The following is a 24,621-nucleotide window of genomic DNA, read 5'->3' on the forward strand; positions in this document are numbered from 1 at the left end:
CAATGATACCCAACCTCTGCAAACGGGCCAGGAGGAGTGCGTGGGGGACAGTATCGAAAGCGGGAGATACGTCCAACAGGACCAAAACTGCCTTGCCCCCAGCATCTAAGGTCTCCCGGATGGCCTCAGTAATTTCCACCATGGCGGACTGAGTGCTGTATGAACCTCTAAACCCAGATTGAGCCAGATGCAGCAGCCCTGCTGATCGATGTAAGAGGTCAGCGGCTTGTTAGCCAATTTCTCACATACTTTGGCAATACCCGGAAGTAGAGAGATAGGACGATAGCTGGTTGGAATGTGGGGATCCAGAATCAGCTTTTTGATAAGAGGGACCTGCAGTGCCTGCTTCCAGGCAGAAGGAACAAATGCAAAAGCCAGCGAAGCGTTGATTAAGTGGTTGACATGTGCTTTAAGATAAGAGGAGGTTATTCTATGTTAAGGCTTTGACTCACAGAATGAAGTGCAGAGTGCTCATACATGATAAAGGGGGAATGGGGAACTACGACTCTGTCATAAAACACAATAGCATGCCATATTGAGGTCCATACAAATACATGATAGAATCTGATATTTAAGAGGCAATCAGGGAAAGCATGTTAAAATGCACATGAAGTAATAGCTATTTAACATGAACTGATCACATGCTATTCTAAAACGCATCCAAAGTCGTGGAAAAAATTAGATTTTTAGATCTTAAGAGACAATCAGGATAGGCATGACAAATAATGCATTAGAATAGCCATAATACATAGTCCTCACTCAAATGCAGATGCACATGTAGTTCTGCATCCATATTGTTCCCCCAGGGGAGTCTCAGTTCCCAATATCATAATGAGAGTTGATTCCTCTTTCTTTAGTTCCATTCCTCAATTAAACTGAATGTAGTGTCATAGGAGTAAGGTGACCACATGCATTTCAATAAAAATGTATGTGCAATTGTAATAGTTTTGAAAACCCTTGTGTATCATTGCTGCTACCACACTTTTATTTCAAACACAAAGGAGTCTGAAACTGTCAAGAAAGAGGTGAAAACTGCTCTCTCATCCCTTACTCGCCTCCATAGCCAGTGAATACAAGGATAAATGCCTAGCCCTGTACAAAGGCAAGCAGGTCATGCCCCCAATCACAATTCCACTGAGCAAACTCAAACAAAGGGGGCCCCTTACCTTGCAGGGCGGCTTCAGATGACAGGGATGGAGCATTCCGTTAGTGCACATCCAAACAGAAGAGAATGCCTAAGCCCAATTCCAGATATCAAACAAGCATTTATTCACGGTGGAAGTGGCTGCACTCACATAATCCTGACACGTTTTGGCTGTCATGCCTTGATCCCAGCTCAGTGGTTCACAGTATACAAGACACAGGTCTTTTTAAATCAATTACCACCAAAAATATCATAAAACCTAAAGACATATATAAACAAATAATAATAATATAGTTAAACAATATTAAGAATAGTATTGCAGTCTGGATATAATAGATACACTATTCCCACTCCAGTTTATGCATTTGAAGAAAAAGTGATGGATTTCAAAGGGCTAAGATTTACTATAACCACTCCAGTCTGTTCTAGAGTAGAGAAAGCGTTGGACTTTGAAGGAATTCATTTTCTATTTCCACTCTAGTCTCCGCAGCAGTAGGAAAAGCTTCAGACTTTGTAGATGTTACATTTACTGTTCCCACTCCAGTCTGTGATTTAGTAGGGTAACTGCTTCATTTCAAACACACTACATATTTGAATAACACTATTAATTTACAACAAATATAACACTTTTAATAGGAACAATATTAATTAACCAACAAAACAAAAACTGTATATATAAAAAAAAGTAACCAATGTAAATGATTATTAAACAACTCAATAATTTAATATCAGTTTTAAAAATAATTGATATTTATTTAGTATTTACTTAACTTCCCACATCCTACCCCCACAAACCTTGAAGCTCACAATTAAAATATAACTAAAATAAATAAGTATAACAGAATTTGCATAGCTGATAATCAATTTACTAATTACTTAACAATTATTAATTAATTGTTAAATAAGTATTACCTAATTGTAATCCAACCCTATAACCCTACAAACTTAGCAACTTGCAACTAAAATATAACTAAAATAAATCAATATTAAATAAAGTGCATAATTTATTATCAATTACATCATGAATAATAAATAATTGATAATTAAATATTACTTAATTACCTTCCCACCCTAATTCCCCACAAACCCAACAGATCGCAACTAAGATATAACTAATATATAAAATTATTACAAAATGTACATAAAGCATAATCAATTAAATAATCAATAATACATTTTTATTAATTATTACTTAATTAGCTTTCCACCATATTCCCATACAAACCAAGCAGCCTGCCCCTAATATATAACTAAAGAAATATAATTTTCACACCATTTGCATGATTATTAATCAATTAAGTAATGAATACTCCATTAATAATGAATTGTTAATTAATTATTACTTAATTAACTTCACACCTGATACCCCTAAAAACCTAGCAGCCCACTACGACACAATAAATTATGATTAGTAATTAAATTAAAAATGATAAATCACTTAAAATTACAAACCACATTCAAAAATGTTATTAACAATTATACAAACAATATTAACACATACAATTAATATCTGAATTAAAACACATTGAAATAATTGCAAAATTATATTTTTTACAGCTATATCATTGAAATCGATATTAAAAACAACAATATTCTTGACAATTATTTTACCTGTAAAAATCAATATTCTTGCCAACGATATTTCTGCATCACAATATTTTTTTATTATATTTTTGTTCAACTATTTCTGCATCCCATTTGTTCAAATACCGCTGCAGAATACAACACACATAGAAAGAGGTAAAAACAAGAGCATATAAACATATTTCTTCTCATTACACCCTGGGGAGGTGAAGCATTTTGAAGCATTCCCAGGTCTACCACTAATGGTAAATCTGGAATGCACCAAAATACATGGGTGCATGCATGGTAATATCCAGGCTCTACCCAAGAAGTGTCTTTCTGGGGCTGGATAATGCAAGGGAGGCTCTTGCTCAGCCTTGCGTTAATCCACATTTACCAAGCAATGCAGGGTCATGCAAGGTGGCCTTGCATTGTTTGGTAAATATCATTCAAAGTTTTGTGTCACCCTTGCACCCTCTTGCTTAAACAAGGGCAATGCAAACCCATAATAAATATGGGCCTTCATCTTAAGGACTGCCTGTATGCTCTCATGGGATACTCGCCTCACTCCCTTCTCTGTCTGATGTCCTAGGTGCAGGACTTCCCTCTGACAGTATTATAATTTCTCGCGTGAATCTTTAAGCCCGTTCTCAGCCAAGTGGTTTAGCTAGGCAATTGTGTCTTGTTTGCAAGCTTCCTTAGTCCTCGAGGTGAGCAAAAGATGATTGTTGTACTGAATTAATGTCAAACTACATGGTAACTGCAGAGGCACTAAGTTCTTTTTAAGTACCTGATTGAAGAAGGATATGATTTCTGTATAACTTTGTGGGGCACAACACCACACAAGGGTTTTCTCTAGGTTACCAAAACGTAAAGAGAAACTGAAACTGAGAAGAAGGCTTGACAAGGGTCGTTGACTGTAAACCACTCAGTGAATTTGAATTTTGAATTTAAAAGTACTTTTAGAGCGCACGTATACCAGCGGTTTCTTGGCGCTATAGCTAACGGACTCTGAGGTTACAAACAAGGAGGGCAAAGGGAGTATTTATTCAAAGGACTTCGTGAATAGGTGGGTTTTAAGACATTTACGGAATTGTGGGTAGAGGGCAATGGAACGAAGTTCAAGGGGGAGGGAATTCCAGAGGGTGGGGGCAAGGACAGCGAATTTAGAGCCTCCCCATTTCTTTCTCCGGAAGCGTGGGATGGTGAGGAGGGACTGGGAAGAAGAGCGAAGATCCCTGGTGGGAACATATAAGACAATCTCGGCGGAGATGAACGCTGGCGCCATGCCAAGTCGGGCCAGGAAAGTAATGGATGCGAGCTTGAATTGGATTCTAGCTCGTACAGGAAGCCAGTGTAGGGATTTCAGAAGAGGGGTAGAGTGGTGAAATTTAGGGAGATTGAAGGCCAGGCGGGCCGCCTGGTTTTGTATCTGTTGTAGGCGACGCAGACTGTATGCAGGAATACCGGCATACAGGGCGTTACCATAGTCCAGGCGGGACACCACCATGGCCAGGATGATAAGTTTGAGGGCAGAAAAGGTAAAGAAGCGAGACACCCTGCGAATAGTGCGTAGTGAAAGAAAAGAAGAAGATACCACGGAGCTAACCTGGGAGTGAAGGGTGAGTTGAGAATTAAGTTTTATACCTAGTGTTTTGACTGAGGGAGAGGGAACAGGAGAAGGACCAAGAGAGGGGGGCCAAAAGAGGGAGGACCAGGGGCTGGATGAACCACCCGTCAACACCAGCTCGGTTTTGTCATGGTTGAGTTTGAGGTGGTTGTGGTTCATCCAGTCCCTTATATGGAGCATCACAGTTTGAAAGTTTCGGACAGCAGAGGGAGAAGAGAGATTGAAGACCAGCTGGAGGTCGTCCGCATAATTGAATACGGCGACCTCCATCTGTTGAAGAGAGAAAATCAGGGGAGCAATATACAGATTGAACAAGAGGGGAGAAAGAGAAGATCCTTGGGGGACCCCGCACTGAACTTTCCGGACGTCCGCCGTGAAGTCACCCAGGCGAACGGCCTGGGTGCGGCCGCTCAGGAAGGAATGTGGGGCTATTTGGAACAGAATTACAGCAGGGTTTAGTAACACAGGATAGCATGGAATGACAATTTGGTTAATGTTCAGAGGTCTTGTACGATGCTCCAATTTTTGTTTGGTTTCTGTAGAGCCATGATTGGGAAGGTACATGGAGTCCCAATAACTTCCTGCACAATGGTTTGTTCTATCATGCTCTCTAAAATAGGGGTGAGCCCTGCATTAGCTACTGGGGTCATTTTATACGGGCGAATCTGCACAAACACAGTGTTGGGCTGGAGGGTGATCTTTAGAGGCTCAACACCTTCAATCAACCCCATCTTTCTTCCTGTAAAATCCCAGGCATCTGGCCTAACTGTCTTCTGCAAATCCACTGGCAAGTCTTCCATTGTAATGGCTGGGTCTAACCTTTCAGCAGATTCTGGGGTCTTCAATTTAAACTTGGCGTTGGCCGTCTGCATTTCAATTCCACCACCATTCTGTGTGTAATAGATGATACAGTTGAGTTTGCAGAGTAAATCACATCCAAGTAAGTTTACAGAGCTAGAATCACAAATCACAAACTGATGTTGCTCTCTGATGTCTCCTGTTTTTACTGGTACAGGGCATTAATTTTTTGGTATACTGATTCTATCTGTAATGGCTATGACTTGTACTTCTTTTCCACAGAGAGGTATGTTAGGGACCTCAACTGTTCTAACCATTGCACAAGTGGCTCCTGTGGCTATTAGGGAAGATACAGAATGTCCGTTAACGTCTCCGTCCACATACGGTCCACACTGATCCACTTCCAGGACTGCACTAAATGCGCACTCGTCCTACCGCCCTCATGCGCCGTCACTGGTTAGGTTGACATTTATGGAAGTCTCAAACATCATGGGAACCATACCTCCTTGTGATATCATCAGATTGTAGGTACCCTGTAACTTGGTTGGGGATGGGGAATACCTCCCTGCATCTGAGCTGGGTTTAAGGTATTTGGCAATAACCGAGATTTAGGCATGTTCGGGGTGGCATAGGAGGTCATGGTATTGGGGGAAGTTCTCTGTGGTGCTGGCCTCACACCTTGATATTCTGTCATAATTTGGTCTGGGTTGCAATGACTTTCCTACTTCCAATTCCCCACTCTGTTACAAATGTGACATGGGATAACTTCATTTAGGGCACTCATACTGATCCCTCCATATCACCTCAACCTCTCCCCATTTCTGAGACATCCCGACTGTAGTTCAGAGAGACTGCTTGCATTGCCGTTCCAAAACTCAGTACTAACCCAGGTCTTTAAAATGGAACTTTAAGCCCCTTAGCGACTCCATTCTGAGATGTAGTTTGAATAACTTAATTTTATAATAATTATTTAATTTTCTTATTGAAAAGACAGTTTTTTTTCTTCTATGTTTATTGATTGGAAATGAGTTTGTTACAAGTTGCTTTGTTCCCTACCCTGCTTGAAAGATGAGGCTATGATTTTAAGGAGGAATTCAGAAGTTGTACTTAGGGTTTGGGAAATTTTTCTATGGTAAACTTGGTTGCAATATCTGTGAACATTATGGGGCCAATTCACAAAATCATTTATGATTATAGTAGTATAAGAGCAGTACGCTTTTATTTAGTCGTACATGCCTTTGTGAAGCTGCCCTGAAATGTCCATCTCCCTATAAGTAAAAGTGCAATGAGGACACAAACCTTTCTATTTGTACTAATTGCATAATATTATTCTCACACTATTCCTAATGTATTCCCATTTTAGATATATTTTGGCTTATTTGTGTAAATGTATACAAAACAGTACTCCTGGAGTACTACTTTATGAATTTCAAAATGCCCTTTGAATTAGGAAATCCCCCCTTAAGTCAAAATGTTTTGAATGCTTATATTGTTTGTCCTTTTTTACATAATAATAGACCTAAAGTCCTACAAAGTACATATTGTTTTCTGTTTAATGCTCCACAGCACAATAAAATGGATTAATTATGTCTCAGATCAAAGCGTCTTTGTCTGATTACTAAGTGCTGGTTATTAACCATTGAAATAAATTATGTTTTTCTGTTTCTTTTTTAGATTGAAGGACGCTTGTCACCTGGACATGGCCTGCTCATTGAATTGATCATTACATTTCAATTAGTCTTTACTATCTTTGCCAGTTGTGACTCTAAGCGAATGGATCTCACTGGATCAGTAGCCTTATCAATTGGATTTTCTGTGGCCATTGGTCATTTATTTGCTGTAAGTACAGATTGTTTTATGTTCCAGTGACAAATTCACCTCCATGTGATCTTGACTGCCTGTAGATGAGAATATGAACCACAGCTCTTGATTGTTATTTTAAAATATGCGTATTCAGTAAGTTAGCAAAGGCAGAAAAAGACATTGTTTGACTCTATTCCGTAAGTAGAATCAGAAAGACCACACAGGGGAAAATATTTAATTGGTGACAAGGGTCCAAGGCTGAGATATGTGAGTTCTATGGCTAAAGTAATTGGTTTGGAGGATAAGTTTTCATCCTCATCCTCCCTTACCAAAGTAGATTTTTAAAGGTTGGGCATCTTTGTATGATCCAGAGCTGGGCTTCTAGGGAGCAAGAGCAGCTGAGAAAATCTCTCCTGTGGGACTATTTAATTATACAAACTTCACCTAATCTTGAGCAATATTTGAGCTAGGCTGTGAGGCACTGAGAAAGGTCACTATCATCCAAGTTTTGTTTAGGGACTATAAGATCTTTACTTTGTTTTCTCCTGGGGCAACATTTTTCTACTGTGCAATCCCTTGAGTACTTTGTCTTCTTCTGCAAGTACTTTGCGCCACTAACTCAAAGGTTTTAAAAGAGATTTCAACAATGGAAGCCTGCACTGTACTTTTTACCCATATTGCCTAATATTCAATGGGACTTATTTACAAGCAAACACAAGAAGATGATGGACGGAGCACTGAAACTTTTCAGACACTCACCCCCAGTCACAGATCTGGGTTGAATCCATCATCATTCATTAGCTCACTTTTCCACCTCAGTTCAGACCCAGTTATATGCAAATCAGTCTTGACCCTGTGCCTCATGGGAACAGTCCAGCCCGAACTGCCAAGCCAGGTCTTCCCTGAACCGGAAACAAGCATCCTGGGACCAGTTTCGTGCTAACAGCCCTCATCAGCGAGACTAGCTTGAATCCAGTGGCAAAGTGAGCAAGTGACCCAAGTCTGGGCATACCCTGCCAACTTAAGGCGAACAAAGCAAACACAAGGAGATGATGGACGGACCACTGAAACTTTTAAGATACTCACCCCCAGTCAAAGATCTGGGTTGAATCCATCATCATTCTTTAGCTGTTCGGGCTGAACAGTTCCCATGAGGCACAGGGCCAAGAGTGATTTGCATATAGTTGGGTCTGAACTGAGGTCTGAACTGAGGTGGTGAAGTGAGCTAGTGATTCAGTGATTTAGCCAAGGCAGAAAATGACAATGCCTGACTCTGTTATTTAGGTGTAATCAGAAAGACTACATAGATGAAAATATTTCATGTATTTTTCTCATCAAAAGCAATTTATATAGACACATTTATTTATTTATTTTTAAAACCTAAGCAATTCAGTTATATATCTGTCTAATTTGGGGTCTACAATTACACTGTTTGGGGTGCTGATGACTACAAGGAACAATGTAACATAAATCAAAATAAATAAAGAGCTACAGAACTTTATATGTATTTAGCCCTCTTAATACTATTAGTTTAGACACTGGATACGGATGAGTGAAGGTGTGTAGAACACTGGGCCCGATTCACAGAATGAACTTAAGACTAAATCTAAACTTACTACTATTTGGTATTTACAGAATGCACTTACTACTTTCGGGATTCACAGAGTGAATTAACTACTTTCGGGATTCAGAGAATAAACTTACTACTTTCGGTATTGACAGAATAGATTTAAGACTACTAACTCTAAGTCCGAACTCGGGCCGGAAATTCCAGCCCGGGGGAGGAGCTTCCGATGTGGGGGCGGAGCTTGCAGCCCAGAGGCGGAGCTTCCGGCTTGGAGGCGGAGCTTCCGGCTCGGAGGTGGGGATTTTAGCTATGCTGAAATCTCCACCTCTGGGCCGCAAGCTCCGACTCCGGGCCGGAAGCTCCGCCTCCGGGCCGCAAGCTCTGCCCCCAAGCCGGAAGCTCCGCCTCCGGGCCGGAATTTCTGGACGGGAAAAGTGGGCAGCGCAATTATCTAAGTATATCGTGATAGGGAGCCATAAGTCTGCACGTTTAGCTGCTAATTGTATAGGGAAAACTAAGGCATTATCAAGTCTATGGTTATGACAAACATTGTACCACCATGCTTTAAAAGAAATATTGGACGAATTTTTCCAATTGACAGTGATCTGCTGAAAGGCAACAGCCAATAACAAATCCACAATGCGAACATACATATCTACTTCTTCCCAGCAAGAGGATAAACTACCCAGAAAAAGATGAGTGTGAGAAAAAGGAATACATGTGTGAAAAATAACATTAATTTGAGCCCAAACTTGTAACCAAAAATCGTGCACATGTTTACAGAGAAATAACATATGAAATAAGGTAGCATTAGGGGAGGAGCAAGACCAGCATGTGTCTGGGGTAGCAGAGAATTGTTTGTGAAGTTTGTAAGGAGTATGAAGTAATCTGTTATATATGAAAAACAAGGATTGTGTCAGAGAAGCCGCTCTAGAAGTTTTACGGATTTTTATCCACACCTTATCCCATAAGGATATCGGCCAGTCTGTAGCGAGGTCGATTTCCCATTGATTTTCGACCTTGGATTTAGGCCTGGTGAACTCACATGTGTGAAGGTATTTATAGATGGAGGATGCTTTGGGAATGGTGCGCAAGAGAGAATGAAGTTGAAGAGCAGGGTCATGAGAAACAGGGGGAGGGGACAAACGTGACAGTCGCGTGTAAACCTCCAGGATTGCAGTTTTAAGCAGGAGATATTTGGGAGCAAAAGACAAGGGCAAGCCAAAGGAAGAGCGGAGAGTAGGAAAGGGTAGAAAGGTGGAACCGGAGAAGAGCTGTGAAATCCAAATCAAACCTCGAGCTCTCCAAGGTTTCCAGTAGAAGGGCTTGTGACCAATTAAGAGGTATTTGTTATGCCAGATGGTGGAGGAGAGGAAATCAGCGATAGTCGTGGGAGGAGAAGGAGCAGCAGACAATAGGAGCTTAAGGGTATATTTGTGGATAGGAGTGGGAATCGAAGAAGGTTTACGGGAGAAAGCAAGATATTCTGCAAAAGAAAACGGGGAGAGGAGGGTGTGCTCAACTTTAGTCCACAAAGGACAAGTGGAGGTGGGATCTTGCAGCCAGAGTGAAGCTTGGAGTAATAAAAAGGCCTTCTGATAGGCAGGGAAGTCAGGAAAATTAACTCCACCCTCAGAGGTGGGACAAATAAGTCTAGCAAGGGACATTCTGGGCTTCTTAGAGTTCCACAAAAAAGGAGGACAGAGTTGAATTGATTTTTTTGAAAAATTTTGCTGGGATGGAAACAGGGATGTTTGACAACGTGTATAGGATTATGGGAGAGATCATTTTAATAGTGTCAAGACGACCCCACCAGGATAGGTATAACGGATGCCATCTAGCAGTAAGGTCCCCAATCTTTTGTGTGCATTTGGTCATACATAAGGACACAGTGTCTGGAATGGAGGGGGTGACATACAATCCCAAATATTTAATATGAGAAGGACTCCACGTGAAATGTGAAGCAGTAAAGTCTTGTTTAAAAGTGAATTTGGTTAAAGGAAGGATCTCGCATTTATCGTGATTGAGCTTATATCCAGAAATAGAAGAATAATTCCGAACCTCATCTAGGAAATCAGGAATAGATTCTGCAGGGTTGGAAATAAAAAGTAAAATGTCGTCTGCATATGCAGCGAGTTTAATATGGGAATCTGCAACTCGGAAACCATGATTAGCAGGATTTTGACGGAGTTTGGACAAAAAGGGTTCTAGGGCAAGATTGAAAAGGAAAGGGGAAAGAGGACAGCCTTGACGCACGCCTCTACCTAGGTCAAAATAAGAGGAAATTTGACCATTTGCAAAAACTGCAGCTCTTGGGTGGGAATATAATAGAGAGACTAGGGAAATAAATTTAGGGCCGAAACCAAACCACCCAAGAGTGTGAAAGATGTAACGCCACTCAACCCTATCAAACGCCTTCTCGGCATCTAAGGCAATCGCTGCAAGTGAATGTTAAAAATGGGACGACTTTGACAGGATGTTAAATAAGAGTCTAGTGTTGTCCGTAATATAACGGCCTTTAACAAACCCAGATTGCTCTTCTCCAAGGAGGTCAGGAAGTAAGTGATCTAAACGGATCGCCAATGTCTTAGCAAATAGCTTGTAGTCAATATTAACTAAGGATATGGGCCTGTAGTTTTTGCAATATTTTGCGTCCTTCCCAGGTTTTGGTATTAAACAAATGTGAGCATCCAAAAAGGTCCCCGAGGAGGCACCTTGAGCACAAAAGACGTGAAGGAGAGAGTGTAATTTTGGAATCAACAACTTAGAAAAGTGGGGGTAAAATTCAACGGTGAAACCGTCAGGACCAGGAGCCTTATTAAGTTTGAGGTTCTGCAATGCAGTGAGCAGTTCCAATTGTGTAATGTCAGATTCTAAAGAGGAAAGGTCGAGAGGGAAATTGGGTGGCTTTTGAATAGTAGAGAAGAAATGAGCGAGGGAGCTGGGAGAGGATTGGGTTTCAGAAGTGTATAAGGTCTCATAAAATCGTGAAAACTCGGTGAGGATATCAGCATCTTTGTGTTTCAAGGTGTCACCAGAATCATAAATAGATTCAATGTTTAACTTATTACTTTTAATCTTTAGATAGTTAGCTAGGAGCTTTCCTGCCTTGTTTCTAACCCCATAAAATTTAGCAGTAGATTTCAGCAAATACAAAGAAGCATCCTCCGTGGATTTCTCATTAAATTTCATTTTTGCTGCAACAAGGGCCGTCAGACTATCAGCAGAGTGAGAGGTGAAATAGGCGTGTTCCAATCTCTTAATATCTGAAAGGAGAAGGTTAGTGAAATGACGAGCAGCTTTGCGTTTGTTCGCAACGTAACCAATAATAAAATCACGTGCTGTTGCCTTGAAGGCATCCCAAATAGTGTGTTTCGGAATACTAGGGGTATCATTAATCAAAAAGAATTCATCAAAAAAGGAAGTGAAGGTGGCAGTGAACTTGGGGTCAGAGAGGAGAGAGTTGTTATAGCGCCATCTCTTTGGACCATCAACCTTAGGAAAAACATCAACGCTAGTGAGAACAGGAGCATGATCGGGAAGCAAAATCGGGCCAATCTCAGAATGCAAAAGCGATTGAGCCAGATTATGGGATACAAAAACATAGTCAAGTCTCGACTGGGAGCGATGGCACGGAGAGTAAAAAGTATACTCTCGTAATCTCGGGTTACAAAGACGCCAGGAATCTACCAACTTATGTTGGGAAATGGCCTGGCTGAACAATTTGTGTGGTTTGTTGGGAACATAAGGGGCCATGGATTTCCTATCAATAAAGAGATCGAGAGGTTGATTACAATCCCCAGCCAGGATAAAATTGTGGTCCATAAATTTGATGAGAAGTGAAGAAAATTCAGCCCAGAAGAGAGGTTCACCGGTGGTTGGGTCATAGACATTAAGGAGAGAGATTGGAACACCTCTAAGTGATAGTCTAACATGGACCCATCGACCCATATTATCCGATTCTTGGGCAAGAATTTGGAAGGGGAGTGATTTACGACAAAGGACTGCCACACCATTCCTGTGAGTAAAAGACTTCACCCACCCATCCATGTTTAAGCTTAACAGACTCTGCATCAGAGAGATGAGTTTCCTGAAGGAAAGCGAGATCAACATTCAGTTTGGCTAGATGTGACAAAATCCGTTGACGCTTAATCGGAGAATTAACACCCTTCACATTCCACGACAATATATTCGATGACATAGCAATAATAAAACTTCAAAAAATATGCAATATATCAAAAGTAAATGAAAAACCCATGAATAGAAAGAAAGAAACAGAAAGAGAATGAAAAGCAGTATAGATGCGCTGAGATAGAGAAGAAGAAGAAAATAGACGAAAACGTGAGCGTGAGCATGGAAAATAGAATGTAAAGAAGCCAGAGAGAAATTCAGACATAGAGTAAGAAAAAAGGGTAAAATGGAAAGACATATGTAACCTGAAGAACATGGATTGCAAATCTTACATAAGCAAGGAGGTCTGAAAAGAGGATGGAGGACAGGACATAAACTTAGGAGCAAAAGCAAAGGAAAAGGAAAGGGAAAAGGAAGAAAACAAGAGGAGAGAACAAAAGATGAATACGGGAAACGAAGGAGGGAACAAAAAAAGAACATACCTACAAAGGAGAAGTACGAAAGAGGGTGGAGGAGGGAGGGAGCCACATGAGTGAAGTGGTACATCCAAGGACAACGAAGCGGGGACCGGGAGACATCATCAAACATAGAAAAAATCCTGTGAGGACAAAAAGGAGAATAAAGGATTAAGGCATGACAAGAAGTTAAGTTGAGAACATAACTAACAACGAATGACAACCACCATGCAAATATAACGAAGAACCAACAAGGTGGGCCTCATAAAAATCAAAGACAATCAAGGTCAACTGTAAGGCGAAAGAAGTCTCTGAAAAGGAATAAGAAAGCAAAATGCAACAGCAATAAGAAAATCACAAGACCACTAATCAACCAGGAGCAGAGGATGAAGGTCCAGAGGAATCCATGGCAGACGTTTTGTGCGCGTTGATGAAACTTTGTAAACGTACTGGATCTTCATATGTTGTAGTCTTATTATTATAGGTAACTTTGAACAAACATGGATGATAGAGGCCGTATCGTGCTCCCATCGCACGGAGGTCTTCTCTCAAACTCAGAAAAACCTTGCGACGATTAGCAGTAGCTTTAGCATAGTCCTGTGCGAAGAACAGGGATGATCCAGACCATGTCAAATTCGAGGAAGATTTGGCAGCCGCCAGTACCATTAGAAGATCAGTGTATTCTAGAAAATAGAGGATGACCCCCTAGGCCATTGTGAAGGAGATGTAGAGGAAGGCGGTCGACCCAATCGATGAGCACGTTGAATGTTGAGGGATTTGTCCTGTGGTAAACGCAGGAGCTTAGGCAAGAACGACTGAAAGAAGGCAATTGAGTCGGACCCCTCGAGTCCTTCAGCTAAACCATAAATACGGAGGTTATTACGTCTATTCCTGTTTTCCAACTGCTCCACCTGCCGTTGAAGATCTGAGACTTGGGAGTTCAAGTGGGATACAGTGGAGGATGTTTCTTGAAAAGATTGAACGGATTTTTCAACTGCAGTCACCCTTGTTTCCATTTGCGACCAATTATCTGTAAGGACCTGGAGCTTAACGTTAGTCTCTTCCATAAAAGGGCGCAAGGATCGTATTTCATCCAGCAATAACTCCATAGACACCTGTACATTTTGCTTTGGAGGCGAAGGGGGAGTTGTCTTTAGTCTCTTCACAGTAGTTTTAGAATTATCTTGTGAAGGCCTGGGAGGATCCATTGTTGTGTCTGAGCCAGAAGAGTTAAGAGAATCTTCCAGTTGTGAGAAGGCTGAGAAGACTTTAGAATTCTTCACAATATGAGGTTTAGTCGTGCTAGGCAAGCGCGACATTGATTTAAGTCTGCCCATGTAACAAAGCCGTAGAATATCTGACGTAATAGAAGGCACAGGATATACAAACGAAGTTACGAAGAGAGAGAGCAAAACAGGGGTGCAAAGGTAGTTAAATGCATCAATGATAAGATAGAGTCATCACCACGGGACTCAAGTGTGTACAGCAGCGTGATAACTGTAGAAGAGCAGAAACTATCCACTGGCATGAAAACGAGGCACAGTTTACCTGGTGAGAACACTTGAAGGAATAGGCAGCAAGGTAGCAATCACAATGCTGGCAGCCTTGAGCAGGTAAGTAGGAAATGCCCCAGTCAGACACATAACGGAAGCCAGCAATGAATAGTATTGAGGAGCCTTGGCAGTGAATAACAACAAAACGAGATGCAGTAAAGTAATCCTCAACTTGCAGGTGAAGGTAGAGAGTAAACACTATGAAGCGTTGACAAAAGTTAAGGCATGGTAAACAACTCCCTTGTAATTATGAGGGAAGACGGGACTTCATGAGGAGATATGAGCCTTACGCTTCACAAAATGACGGATGCGGCGAAAAAAAAGGGTCACACAGCGCTTAACTTCAGCTGAAGAGGAAGTATACAGGCATTAGGAAGGTCTATAAGCCCAACTGGATGCACTGGTATCGTGTGCTTGAAATGTATAGCCGGTAGTCCAGTGACTGCAAAATAGTGCGCATTGCGCAGAGATCGTAAGATGGCGGCCGCTACCGGGAGATTCTTCACATAACTTACAAGTGCCGAGAACAACGTCGCAGAGGCGTGTGAAGGCTTCCAGGGATATCAAACACAGTCAGGACATGTTCCGACGCCTAGGCAGCTGTCCTTCACAGGAGTGTGCACACAGGAACCAGCTTGTGTCTCGGAGCCGCGACGGAGCCTCACTCGAGCACCGCCATCACTCGCGGGCGCCAAGCCACGCCCCCATAAGTTTTGTTTTTAAATCCCATTAGGAAGTGAGCTGCTGCCTTTAATACTATTGTCAGAGGGAAAGATGAAATTTGCAGAAGAGAGTTACCAAAGTATATACTTGCTATCACAGGAGATTGAACTAGAGTGTTAAAGTTCTCTTCGGAAATGAGCTGATGAATCTGCGTAAGAAGTCTTAGAAAAGTACATGCGTTTGGCCATTACGTTGATTTGTAGTTGCATATTAAGGGCTAAATTAAGAGTTTGGTGGACAGGTTACTGCATCATAAATATGACTGTGTTATTAAAAGTATATTATATCCTATGACACTTGTAATAAGGTGAACATGAAATATATGACATTTGTGACAGACTACCCATCCACCAAACTCTTAATTTGGCCCTAAGTCTGTTATCTAGGGTGTAGTGTAAAGATTTAGCACTCTCAGTGATCGCAGGTTTACAGTCCATAACACTACAGGAGTAAAGAGAAATTGGATGGTAAGGTTTATTGAGAGGACAAGATGAGGAGAAACTCATTTTTTAAATGACTACATATTAAGTGGCAAGGTGTATAACACATGACAATAAAGGGTTTTAAAAGATCACATTATTTTTGTAACCTAGTGAGCAGAGATAAGTTCACTGTATCAAATGCTGCTGAAAGAACAAAAAGAGCAAGGGGACAGAAGTTGCCGGAGTAATGAAAGTAGAGTGCTCATCTACTACCTGGAGCACGACAGTTTTTGTGCTGCAGTCATGTCTGACAAATGACCGAAACCCATCAGGAAGATTGTTAACCAAAATGTGATGTGTAAGCTGCATTTTAAAACAACTCTCAAGGACTCTTGCCAAGAAGGAAAGATCTGAGTCAGCATGAAAATTGCTTAGATATTCTGTGCCAGAAGATCATTTCTTCAGTCGAGGTGTGACTTGATCAATGTTTTGGCATTAAGGGAACACTCCTTTTGCCCAACAGAGGTTCACTAACATAGTCCAATGGGGCTTAGAAACGAAAAATACACATTTAAAGAATCTCTACAACCCAGTCCTTGAAGTGATTAGAAGGCTAACTCTAGCTATAGTTGTTTTAAGGTCATTTTCCTTAGAATGGTTGACCTTAAGCATTTTCAAATTGGCTTTACATAAGCTGTAAAGTCCTTATAGGAGAAGGAAGATGAAATAACGAAGATTGATGAAATTGACGGAGGATAAATACTGTTCCCTGTATATCTAAGAGCAGTTTTACGTGGTTCTTCGTTGTTTAAATAATCATGAAATTAATGTACATGGGATGTGTGTTATTCAGATGTTTCAGCATAAAGACTCTGTGAAATAGTAAATTACAATAAAAAACAATAAGATAATAAGGAGAAGGGTATCCCTCAACCATCAACAATAAATGTACATGTAATGATAAAAGTAATGAAATTAACTAAACCTAACACATTCTCAATTAGCATGAACTGCTTAGGATGGAAAATAATGAATATTATTTCTTATTATGCTTTGGCAATAATGCTGTTTTGTGGTCTTCCTCTAAAACCAAATACTCGCAACATATTCTCATTCGGAAGAAATTCTTTGGTGAACAACAAAATCACTTTGCACTGGTCCTTTTTACTCTTTTCATTTATTTATAATTATTAGACACAACGTAGACCCTGCTGATGGATTTTATAATGGAGCAGAATGGATGTAATGGAAGGAAGGGATCACAAGCAAACAAAATGTCCAATTCCTCCCAAAAATAGTGAATTTACAGTTTGGAATACTGTCATTATTGCTATAGTTTCGTAGCTATATGCTCTTCTTAAGGCATAGGATGTGTGAAAGCATGCTCAAAATAGGTAACATTGCCTTCTAGATAATGTCGAGTACTTTGCATGATCTCCAGCACAGAAGAGGACACTTTTGTAGTTATCTCCATATACTGCAGTGATATATTCCATAGCATTTGTTGGACAATCACTGCCTGGGATGACGTTTTAAACAGTGCTGGAAGATAATGTATTATACAATGGGTTACTGTATATGGAAGGTACATTTAGATAAAAAGTCAAGTATTGACGATTGCTGTAGAAAGTGGATCTAGAATGGACTGATGATAAGTTGATAATACAATGCCACATTTCTTTACATAGATCAATTACACTGGTGCCAGTATGAACCCAGCAAGATCTTTTGGGCCTGCTGTCATTAAGGGAAAATGGGATAACCACTGGGTAATTATTTCACTATTTCACTATTACTACTATCTTTACCCAAGTTACCTATTTAGATTGTACTGAGTTCATATATTTCAGTGTTCCTATTTTGTAATATAGAATATGTTTTGTAAAGTAAGTCAACATATAGTCTTATAGAGTCAAGTATTATGTTCTTTAAACATTGAAGATGAATACATCAAGTATTCTTTTTTTCCACATGTTTTTTTTGTATTTTGCCTCATTGCAGATTTACTGGATAGGACCAATCATTGGAGCTGTCATTGCAGGAGGTCTCTATGAATACGTCTACTGTCCTGATAATGAGCTTAAACAACGATTTAGGGAAGTGTTCAGCAAAGGAGGCCAACAGTCAAAGAGAAAATGCGATGAAGTGGAAGAGAACCGAGGGCAGGTTGAAACAGACGGATTGATCCTGAAACCTGGATTTATTCACATCACTGAAAAAACAAAAGGAAAAGATCCAAATGAAGTGCTGTCTTCTGTATGACTAGAGGAAAACACTGAAAACAGAAAAGGGTCACACAAAGCCTACGTAGACTTAAGTTCCATTAGGGAGACAGACCTGGTATGAAATCCATCATCTAGACAGAGCACCTAATGTAGATAGAGAGGTGACGATTAAAAATGATTGGTGCCCTCTTGAAATTTCTTGATGAATTAGGTAGTCATAATAAGGCATAAAGGGAAACCCAGCCTTTTATTGTTCTGAATTGTTGTACATTTCTTAATAGTGCCCCATTAAAGTGCATGTAAAAGTCAAACAAATGTATATTAAAGGCAATTAATTGTGAGCCTTTAAAAAGCTATATCCTATGTAAAGATGAAAAACACAGATCTTATGACAATCTAAACATCACCCAGCTCCTCACTGAAACCCCTTATTTTCAGATTTAGCTCCGAAGCAAGGTACAATTAGCAGCTAGATACTTTGAGATATTAACAAAATCACCTTCTTCTCAAAGATGCCATTAAATGTTTAGGACAATGGCATGCTATAAACCCAGTCCATCTAAACAGCAGGTATATCTTAAAGATGTTCTAAAATCAAACATTCTTTGTACTCTAATTTGGCTCATGGCAATATAAATAAGTTGTGAAGAGGAAGAGGTAGACGATACCAAGTGTGAATAGGTAAAAGCATCCACTTAACCATGCAATAGAAAACTGTGTAAGCAATAAAAAGCCTTCACACAATCCAGCATGCTCTGCAGGCTTTTATAAATGTACGTTCAAGACATGAGCAAACGTTACACATATGCAAAGATGAACATCCACATTTAGCTTTAGGAAGCCTAAACAAAAGCTTAGATTATTCCCCAACTTAAAAAGAACTGATTGATCAAGATGCTTGACTCTGTTATTGCAGGAAAAAGAGCAGTTCTCAGAACCACACACTCTTCCCCAGATATTGTGTTTGATTGAGCCTCAAGCATGCTTTTAAGCCCTACACAAAGGGATTTTATATCATGAGGAACACAGGAACAGTTTTCAAATAAGGTCTGGAGAACATCGTGTAGCGCTTTGCAAGATATATCCAATATTCAATCACTGTTGACCTTCAGTTATTGGTCATTAGTGACTAACAGATTTCTGACTCATGATCAGAGGTTCTTGTCCATAATCGTCACCAGAAAGATGTGCTCATAGTTCTAGTCTGAGAAAATGTTTTCTGTTTTCAGTGTATATTATCAACTTCTATAAAAAAAGTGTACGAGTAAAGATTCAGATGAAGGAAAATATTTATTTTACTGTCCATGGACGGTGTAGCGGATAACCAGGCAAATCCATTTTTTGGGGAACCTCCTACTCATCCAGGGGCAGTAAAATGACGAGGAGATAGAGGTTGGATCATCCAAAACTCCAGGGACCATTGTAAGATATCGTTTTTTTCAGCTTCCCCACCCACCCCAGTGGTACAACCTGTACCTTCGATACCACAGCAGGATTCCCGTTTAAGTCAATCTGATTGATCTACCATCAAGTAATCAAATTTAGTTCCTGTTTTACACTATTCCTATTAGCTATTTATCTGTGGCAGCCCAACATTCTTATACTCTTATGGCACGCTAAGGCTTGAGCAGGCAGGTTAATGGGTAAGGTTCAAGCTCAAATACCACTGTTATATTTCAGTTTGCCTGGTGAGTCATCCCATTAGAAAATGGAGTTGCATTTGGCAACCTCCATTTTCCCAGAAGTTTTTTTGTTGCCCACAGCAACTCAAGAACTCCAATTATTCGATGTAATATATGGAAGGTTTTGTTACTATCACATGTCAACTAATCAAAGTTTGGTTGCGATGTCGGTTTGTAGAGATTTTCAGCAGCATGTGCATGCATATTTCAACGGTGCTTGTTTCTTCATGACTATTTCACTGTAACTTTGATTGTATTATGTTTGCTGGCTGCTCTTCTGCAAGGGTGTCGGAGTTGGAGGCCATAACTGTGTAAGCAACAATGGTAACTTCCTTTTGAAAGCACTGTAATACATATTTAATTTAACTTTCTGAATTTGGCTTGAGCAATTATATTCGCATATGGTCTGATCCTTCTGGGGTCGTGAACTTCATGTGGTCATGCAGTTATTTTGATTAGTGTATGTGGATGAACTATAGAACATGGTTGCATGCATAAAATATGGGTTCAAAGACTTATCGCAATGTCCTGTCTGTTGCATGTGATGATGATGATAATAACACTAACACTAATTAGCTTATTATATTAAAAGCAAAAAGGAATAATAAATCAGCTCTGAATGCGCATGTTAGTAACTAAGATCAAAAGACATAACACAAAAATATGATAATATATTTACCAAAGCTAATTGAGTTGTTAATCATATTGGAATATGTAACAACAGTTTCTTCAGCAATATAATCCAATTGAAAATGATATAATACTGCACAGCCATCAAACTTCATGTATGCTATTCCCAGGTTTAGTGGTATTCATCCAAAACGTTTTGCATACAGCATATGACAACAATGTATCATGAATTACATTTGACTATCAACCATCTACCAAGTACCACATATACAGAAATTACACCTAATCCAATACCAAATTACAGTTAAAGACCTGGTTATTCAAACTGTAATCCCTCTTTCTCTCACTTATAGATTGGATGACTTCCGCACCAAGAACATTATGCGATTGTGCAATTTTGAAATACACACATAATGCACCATAATAAATGATCATTTGTGTAGAGTTCCGTGGATCTTTTAAAATACTTTTCTATTCCTAGTTATTTACAGTATTATAAACTGTTTACATAGCATCTCAATTAGGCTATATGTTTCCAATCCTTATCCATCTATTCATAACTTTGACTATGCTCTTAATTGCATTTTTTCGTGATGTCAAAAGCCTTTTATTTCAATGAGAGCTATCCTTATAGCATGCATTAGCCTCCTTTTCTAACATTACATCAGTTCTTCCTTCATTGTTCTATGTTACATCTGAGCACCCATTAATAAATCGTTGTTTCTTGGTCAGCATCCTCAGACAGAAAGGCCGTCGAGGGAGGTGTTCTTGATTGGCTCCCTTCCTACTTGTCTAATTGGCCCCAAGTGATTAAAATAGTGAATTTTATTCCACTGTGGTTATGGGTCAACAAGATGCCCCCAAGGCTCCATCCTTTCACCCATCAGGTTCAGTCTCTACATGGAACCTCTGAGGGCCATCCTTAAGAAGTTGAGTATCCTTTATCCCCAATACAATGGTGACACTCAGCTGTACCTCAAGACTTCCTCTATTAACAAAGTGTCCATCCTCTCTAAAGAATTTAAGTGAATTTCTTGTAATTTTATTTTCTATATTGTCACTATGCCAAGTCATTTTTTAAAACAGACTCAAACTCCAGACCAAATCCTTGTTCAGGTGTTCTCCCTTCAGCTCAGATCACCTTGGCTTATCAGGTAATGTATTCCTCAGGAGGATCAGAAGTCCTGTGTTCAAGCTCTCTTTTTCTTCAGGTTTGTTACTGCAACCCGCTTCTCACATGAGTTCCCAGAGTCCAACTTGCCCGTCACAGGAAAGTGATGAATGCAGCTGCTCGATTTGTCTCTGGAAGCAGCAAGTTTGACAATATTACTCCAGTGCTTTGAACACGCCAACAGCTTATCATTGAAGGTAGATCTTACGTTATGATAGAGTGTAACATCCACAAAACAACCTTGTGCTATGTGGCTGAACATTTTTTGGTGGGAAGTCTCTCCTTTGAAACTACATCTCGCTACTACATGCGCTGCTAGCCTTCAACTGAAAACAAACTATGCCCAAGTCGTTCGTCTTTTTTTGTCAATGACACCAGATTTTGGAACTCCTATCCTCTTACCCTGCTTGCAATCTCCTGCCTACCTACACTCATAAAGAAACTGAAAGTTCTCTTGTTTTAGTGGCATTTCCTTGGCATGGTCAAATCTACCTCTATCAACCTCCACGTTAATGGTGCTTTGACTCGACCATCCTGCTCCAATGTTATTATTTTTGTCTGTTCCTCATTTTGGGGGGACACAGTCCTCTCGTTTCTACTTTATTATCAGTAAGCAAATTAAATTGCTAGGGCCCCAGAAGGATAAAAATCATTGGCTATTGCTGCTTTAAACATTAAGAACTAAGGGTCTGATTTTGAGTTTGGCAGATTGTTACTCCGTCGCAAACTTGACTGATATACTATCAACCTTATTACAAGTTTATTAAAAACTAACACTCTTGTAATAAAAAGGACAGGATATCTTTCACATTTGTGATGGAGTGCCTGTGCAGCAAACTCTAAATCAGGCCCTGTATTTAAAAAATGACAATATTTAATCCATACTGTTCAGAAGGACAGGTCGGGTCATGTCTAAACAGATTCAACCCTGTCACCTGATGTGATGAAATCTAGGTACCATTTTCTATCTTTCTTCTTCGTGCTAGCTCTTTTCTCCACAGTGATCCCCATTTGCCGCAGTTCCCTGTATCCCATTCTCTTTGTTTTTTCATTCTTCTTTTTTAAACTATTTTTCTGCTAATCTTTGCATCAATTTCCCAATTTCTTCCAGTGATTCAAGGCTCTAGAACACAGGGGCTGCTCATCCATGTGGACAGAGGTGCGTCGCCCCACTTCTTTCTCACAGTGTGAGAAGCAGAGACATAAAAGGGTATTAAAAATAAAAAATGTTGTTTCTTTTCTCGCACTGCAAGAAAGCAGAAGGGTTTTGGTTGGGACTCTGCTCGAGGGCAGGGGAGGAATGGCTTGCCCAATACTGCAGGCCTTGACTGTTTGGTGGGCCCCCTTGGCCGACCAGTCATGTGCACTCTCCCTTTTCTCCATGTAGGCTGCATGCTGCCTACATGGAGAAAATGGCCTCCCCATAGATGCCTGTGAGGTTGGCATCCCAACCAATCACAATGCTGCCATTGCAGCGTTGTGATCGACTTAGGGGAGGGGAGGGAGGCTGCCTCCTTCCTGTTCCTGCTGAGGCAGGAAAGCAGGAGCTGACTGAGCAGTGAAGGCATGGGACACGGGAAAGGTACGTTTACATTTTTTAAAATTGAAATTCCCCTTTGCTCGCGACAACTTGCCCGTCCCTCGCGACCACTTCCGGCCCTCGTCTGTCACTACTCCAGATTTCACAGAAGGAATAAAGCCACCTAAAACAACTATATCTCGCTTCCAGAATTCAAAAACTGTGATTGTTTGGTACGATTGTTACTTTCTAAAGGTAGCAGTTAACATTCTGGGACTTATTCAGAAAGGTAAACTTATACTTTTGTGTAAGTTTATGATTGTTTGCTATTTGCTGTGGTATTTCACTAATAGTATTGTTACGACTGTGGTGTATCCGCACATACAAATATAGGACTGTTCCATCTTTTTATGTGCAGAGAATCCGCAGTCGGAAATATACTACTAGTAAAATACCTTTGTGATTAGCAAACAATTGTAAACTTACACAAAAGTGTAAGTTTACCTTTATGATTCAGTCCCGCGACTTTTTTCAATTCGTAGCAAAATTATTGTAGAATATATTTTTGTAACAGAACATATTGCATAGGGGCAGCTCAGAGAAGAGAGAGTATAGCTGACAAGCCTGCTATTAGCCCAATTTGTATGCATGTGTTGATGATACCTTTGTATGATAATTTCACGTGTGTAGCTTATTGAAAATAACAACAGGTGTTATAACTTGTCTGCTGTACCTGTCCCACAGAATCAGAACTGAAAAGCTGGTTAAAAAATGTTTTTTATATCTGCCATCTATTAAATTGTTAGCTTTGCTTTAATGCACATTCAGCCATTTAACATGTTTATGAAATATTTATCTTTGTAAGTCAATAACTGTAAATAAGAACATTTAAAAAGCAATTATTTTCTTTGTGATTGATATATAATTATTTGTTAGGAGTGCTGATCTCTACTCAGAACCGAGTACAGAAGTAATGTGTTATTTCCGTTATTTTCGAGCACTGTGGTTGCATGATCTTCTAGTGTTCACTTTAATTTATATACACTCTATTAGCTATGCTCGTTTTTAAATGTTATAAACATTTCCGTACTTTAGAATGTTGCTCCTCACACTATAATGTATTTGTATTAAGTTTTATTAAAAGAGAACTGTTCACTACTTTTGTCGAAAACATGTTTACTGGTCTCATGTTTAGTGAAGTGCTGTTGGAGTCTCGTTTGCAGATTAATAAAGTACATTTTGTATGTTTGTAGCAGTACGTCCGCCATTGAAAGGACTAACGGAAAAAAAGAATAGCACGTTCATGACCTCGAGACTATTCTTCGGAAGTCATTACATGAGGCTGGCCCTCTTTGGCTGCATTTACTGATAAATACAATGCATCGCAACAGTCACCATTCAGAATTTCGTCCTGTGCCAGGTTGACAACAGGCAACCCTTTAAAGCTAAATAAAGTTGCACCAATAAGCTAGATTCTAGAAGATCCGAAGAATACATTAAGCAGTCAATGAGATTCAAATGCATTTGAAATACAAGTGCACCTATAGCGTCACTAGATATATTGAATAAACTGGCAGTATAAAGTGGCTCAATTTAGGGAAGTTC

The 24,621-nt window shown here is 39.9% G+C and overlaps 1 protein-coding gene across 2 annotated transcripts in view; it reads left to right on the forward strand.

Annotated features, from left to right (window-relative positions):
* Positions 1-24,174, forward strand: part of AQP4 (aquaporin 4) — a 238,107-nt gene extending 213,933 nt beyond the window's left edge. For both annotated transcript variants that reach the window (XM_078687384.1, XM_078687383.1), the window contains exons 3-5: positions 6,810-6,974; positions 17,478-17,558; positions 17,791-24,174. In XM_078687384.1, the coding sequence (XP_078543510.1) occupies positions 6,810-6,974; positions 17,478-17,558; positions 17,791-18,051 (507 nt within the window). In that variant the 3' untranslated portion in view covers positions 18,052-24,174. The remainder of the gene's footprint in view (positions 1-6,809; positions 6,975-17,477; positions 17,559-17,790) is intronic.
* Positions 24,175-24,621: the final 447 nt, after the last annotated feature.

The sequence above is a fragment of the Lissotriton helveticus genome, chromosome 4_1, assembly GCF_964261635.1.
Source record: "Lissotriton helveticus chromosome 4_1, aLisHel1.1, whole genome shotgun sequence".
NCBI lineage: Eukaryota > Metazoa > Chordata > Amphibia > Caudata > Salamandridae > Lissotriton > Lissotriton helveticus.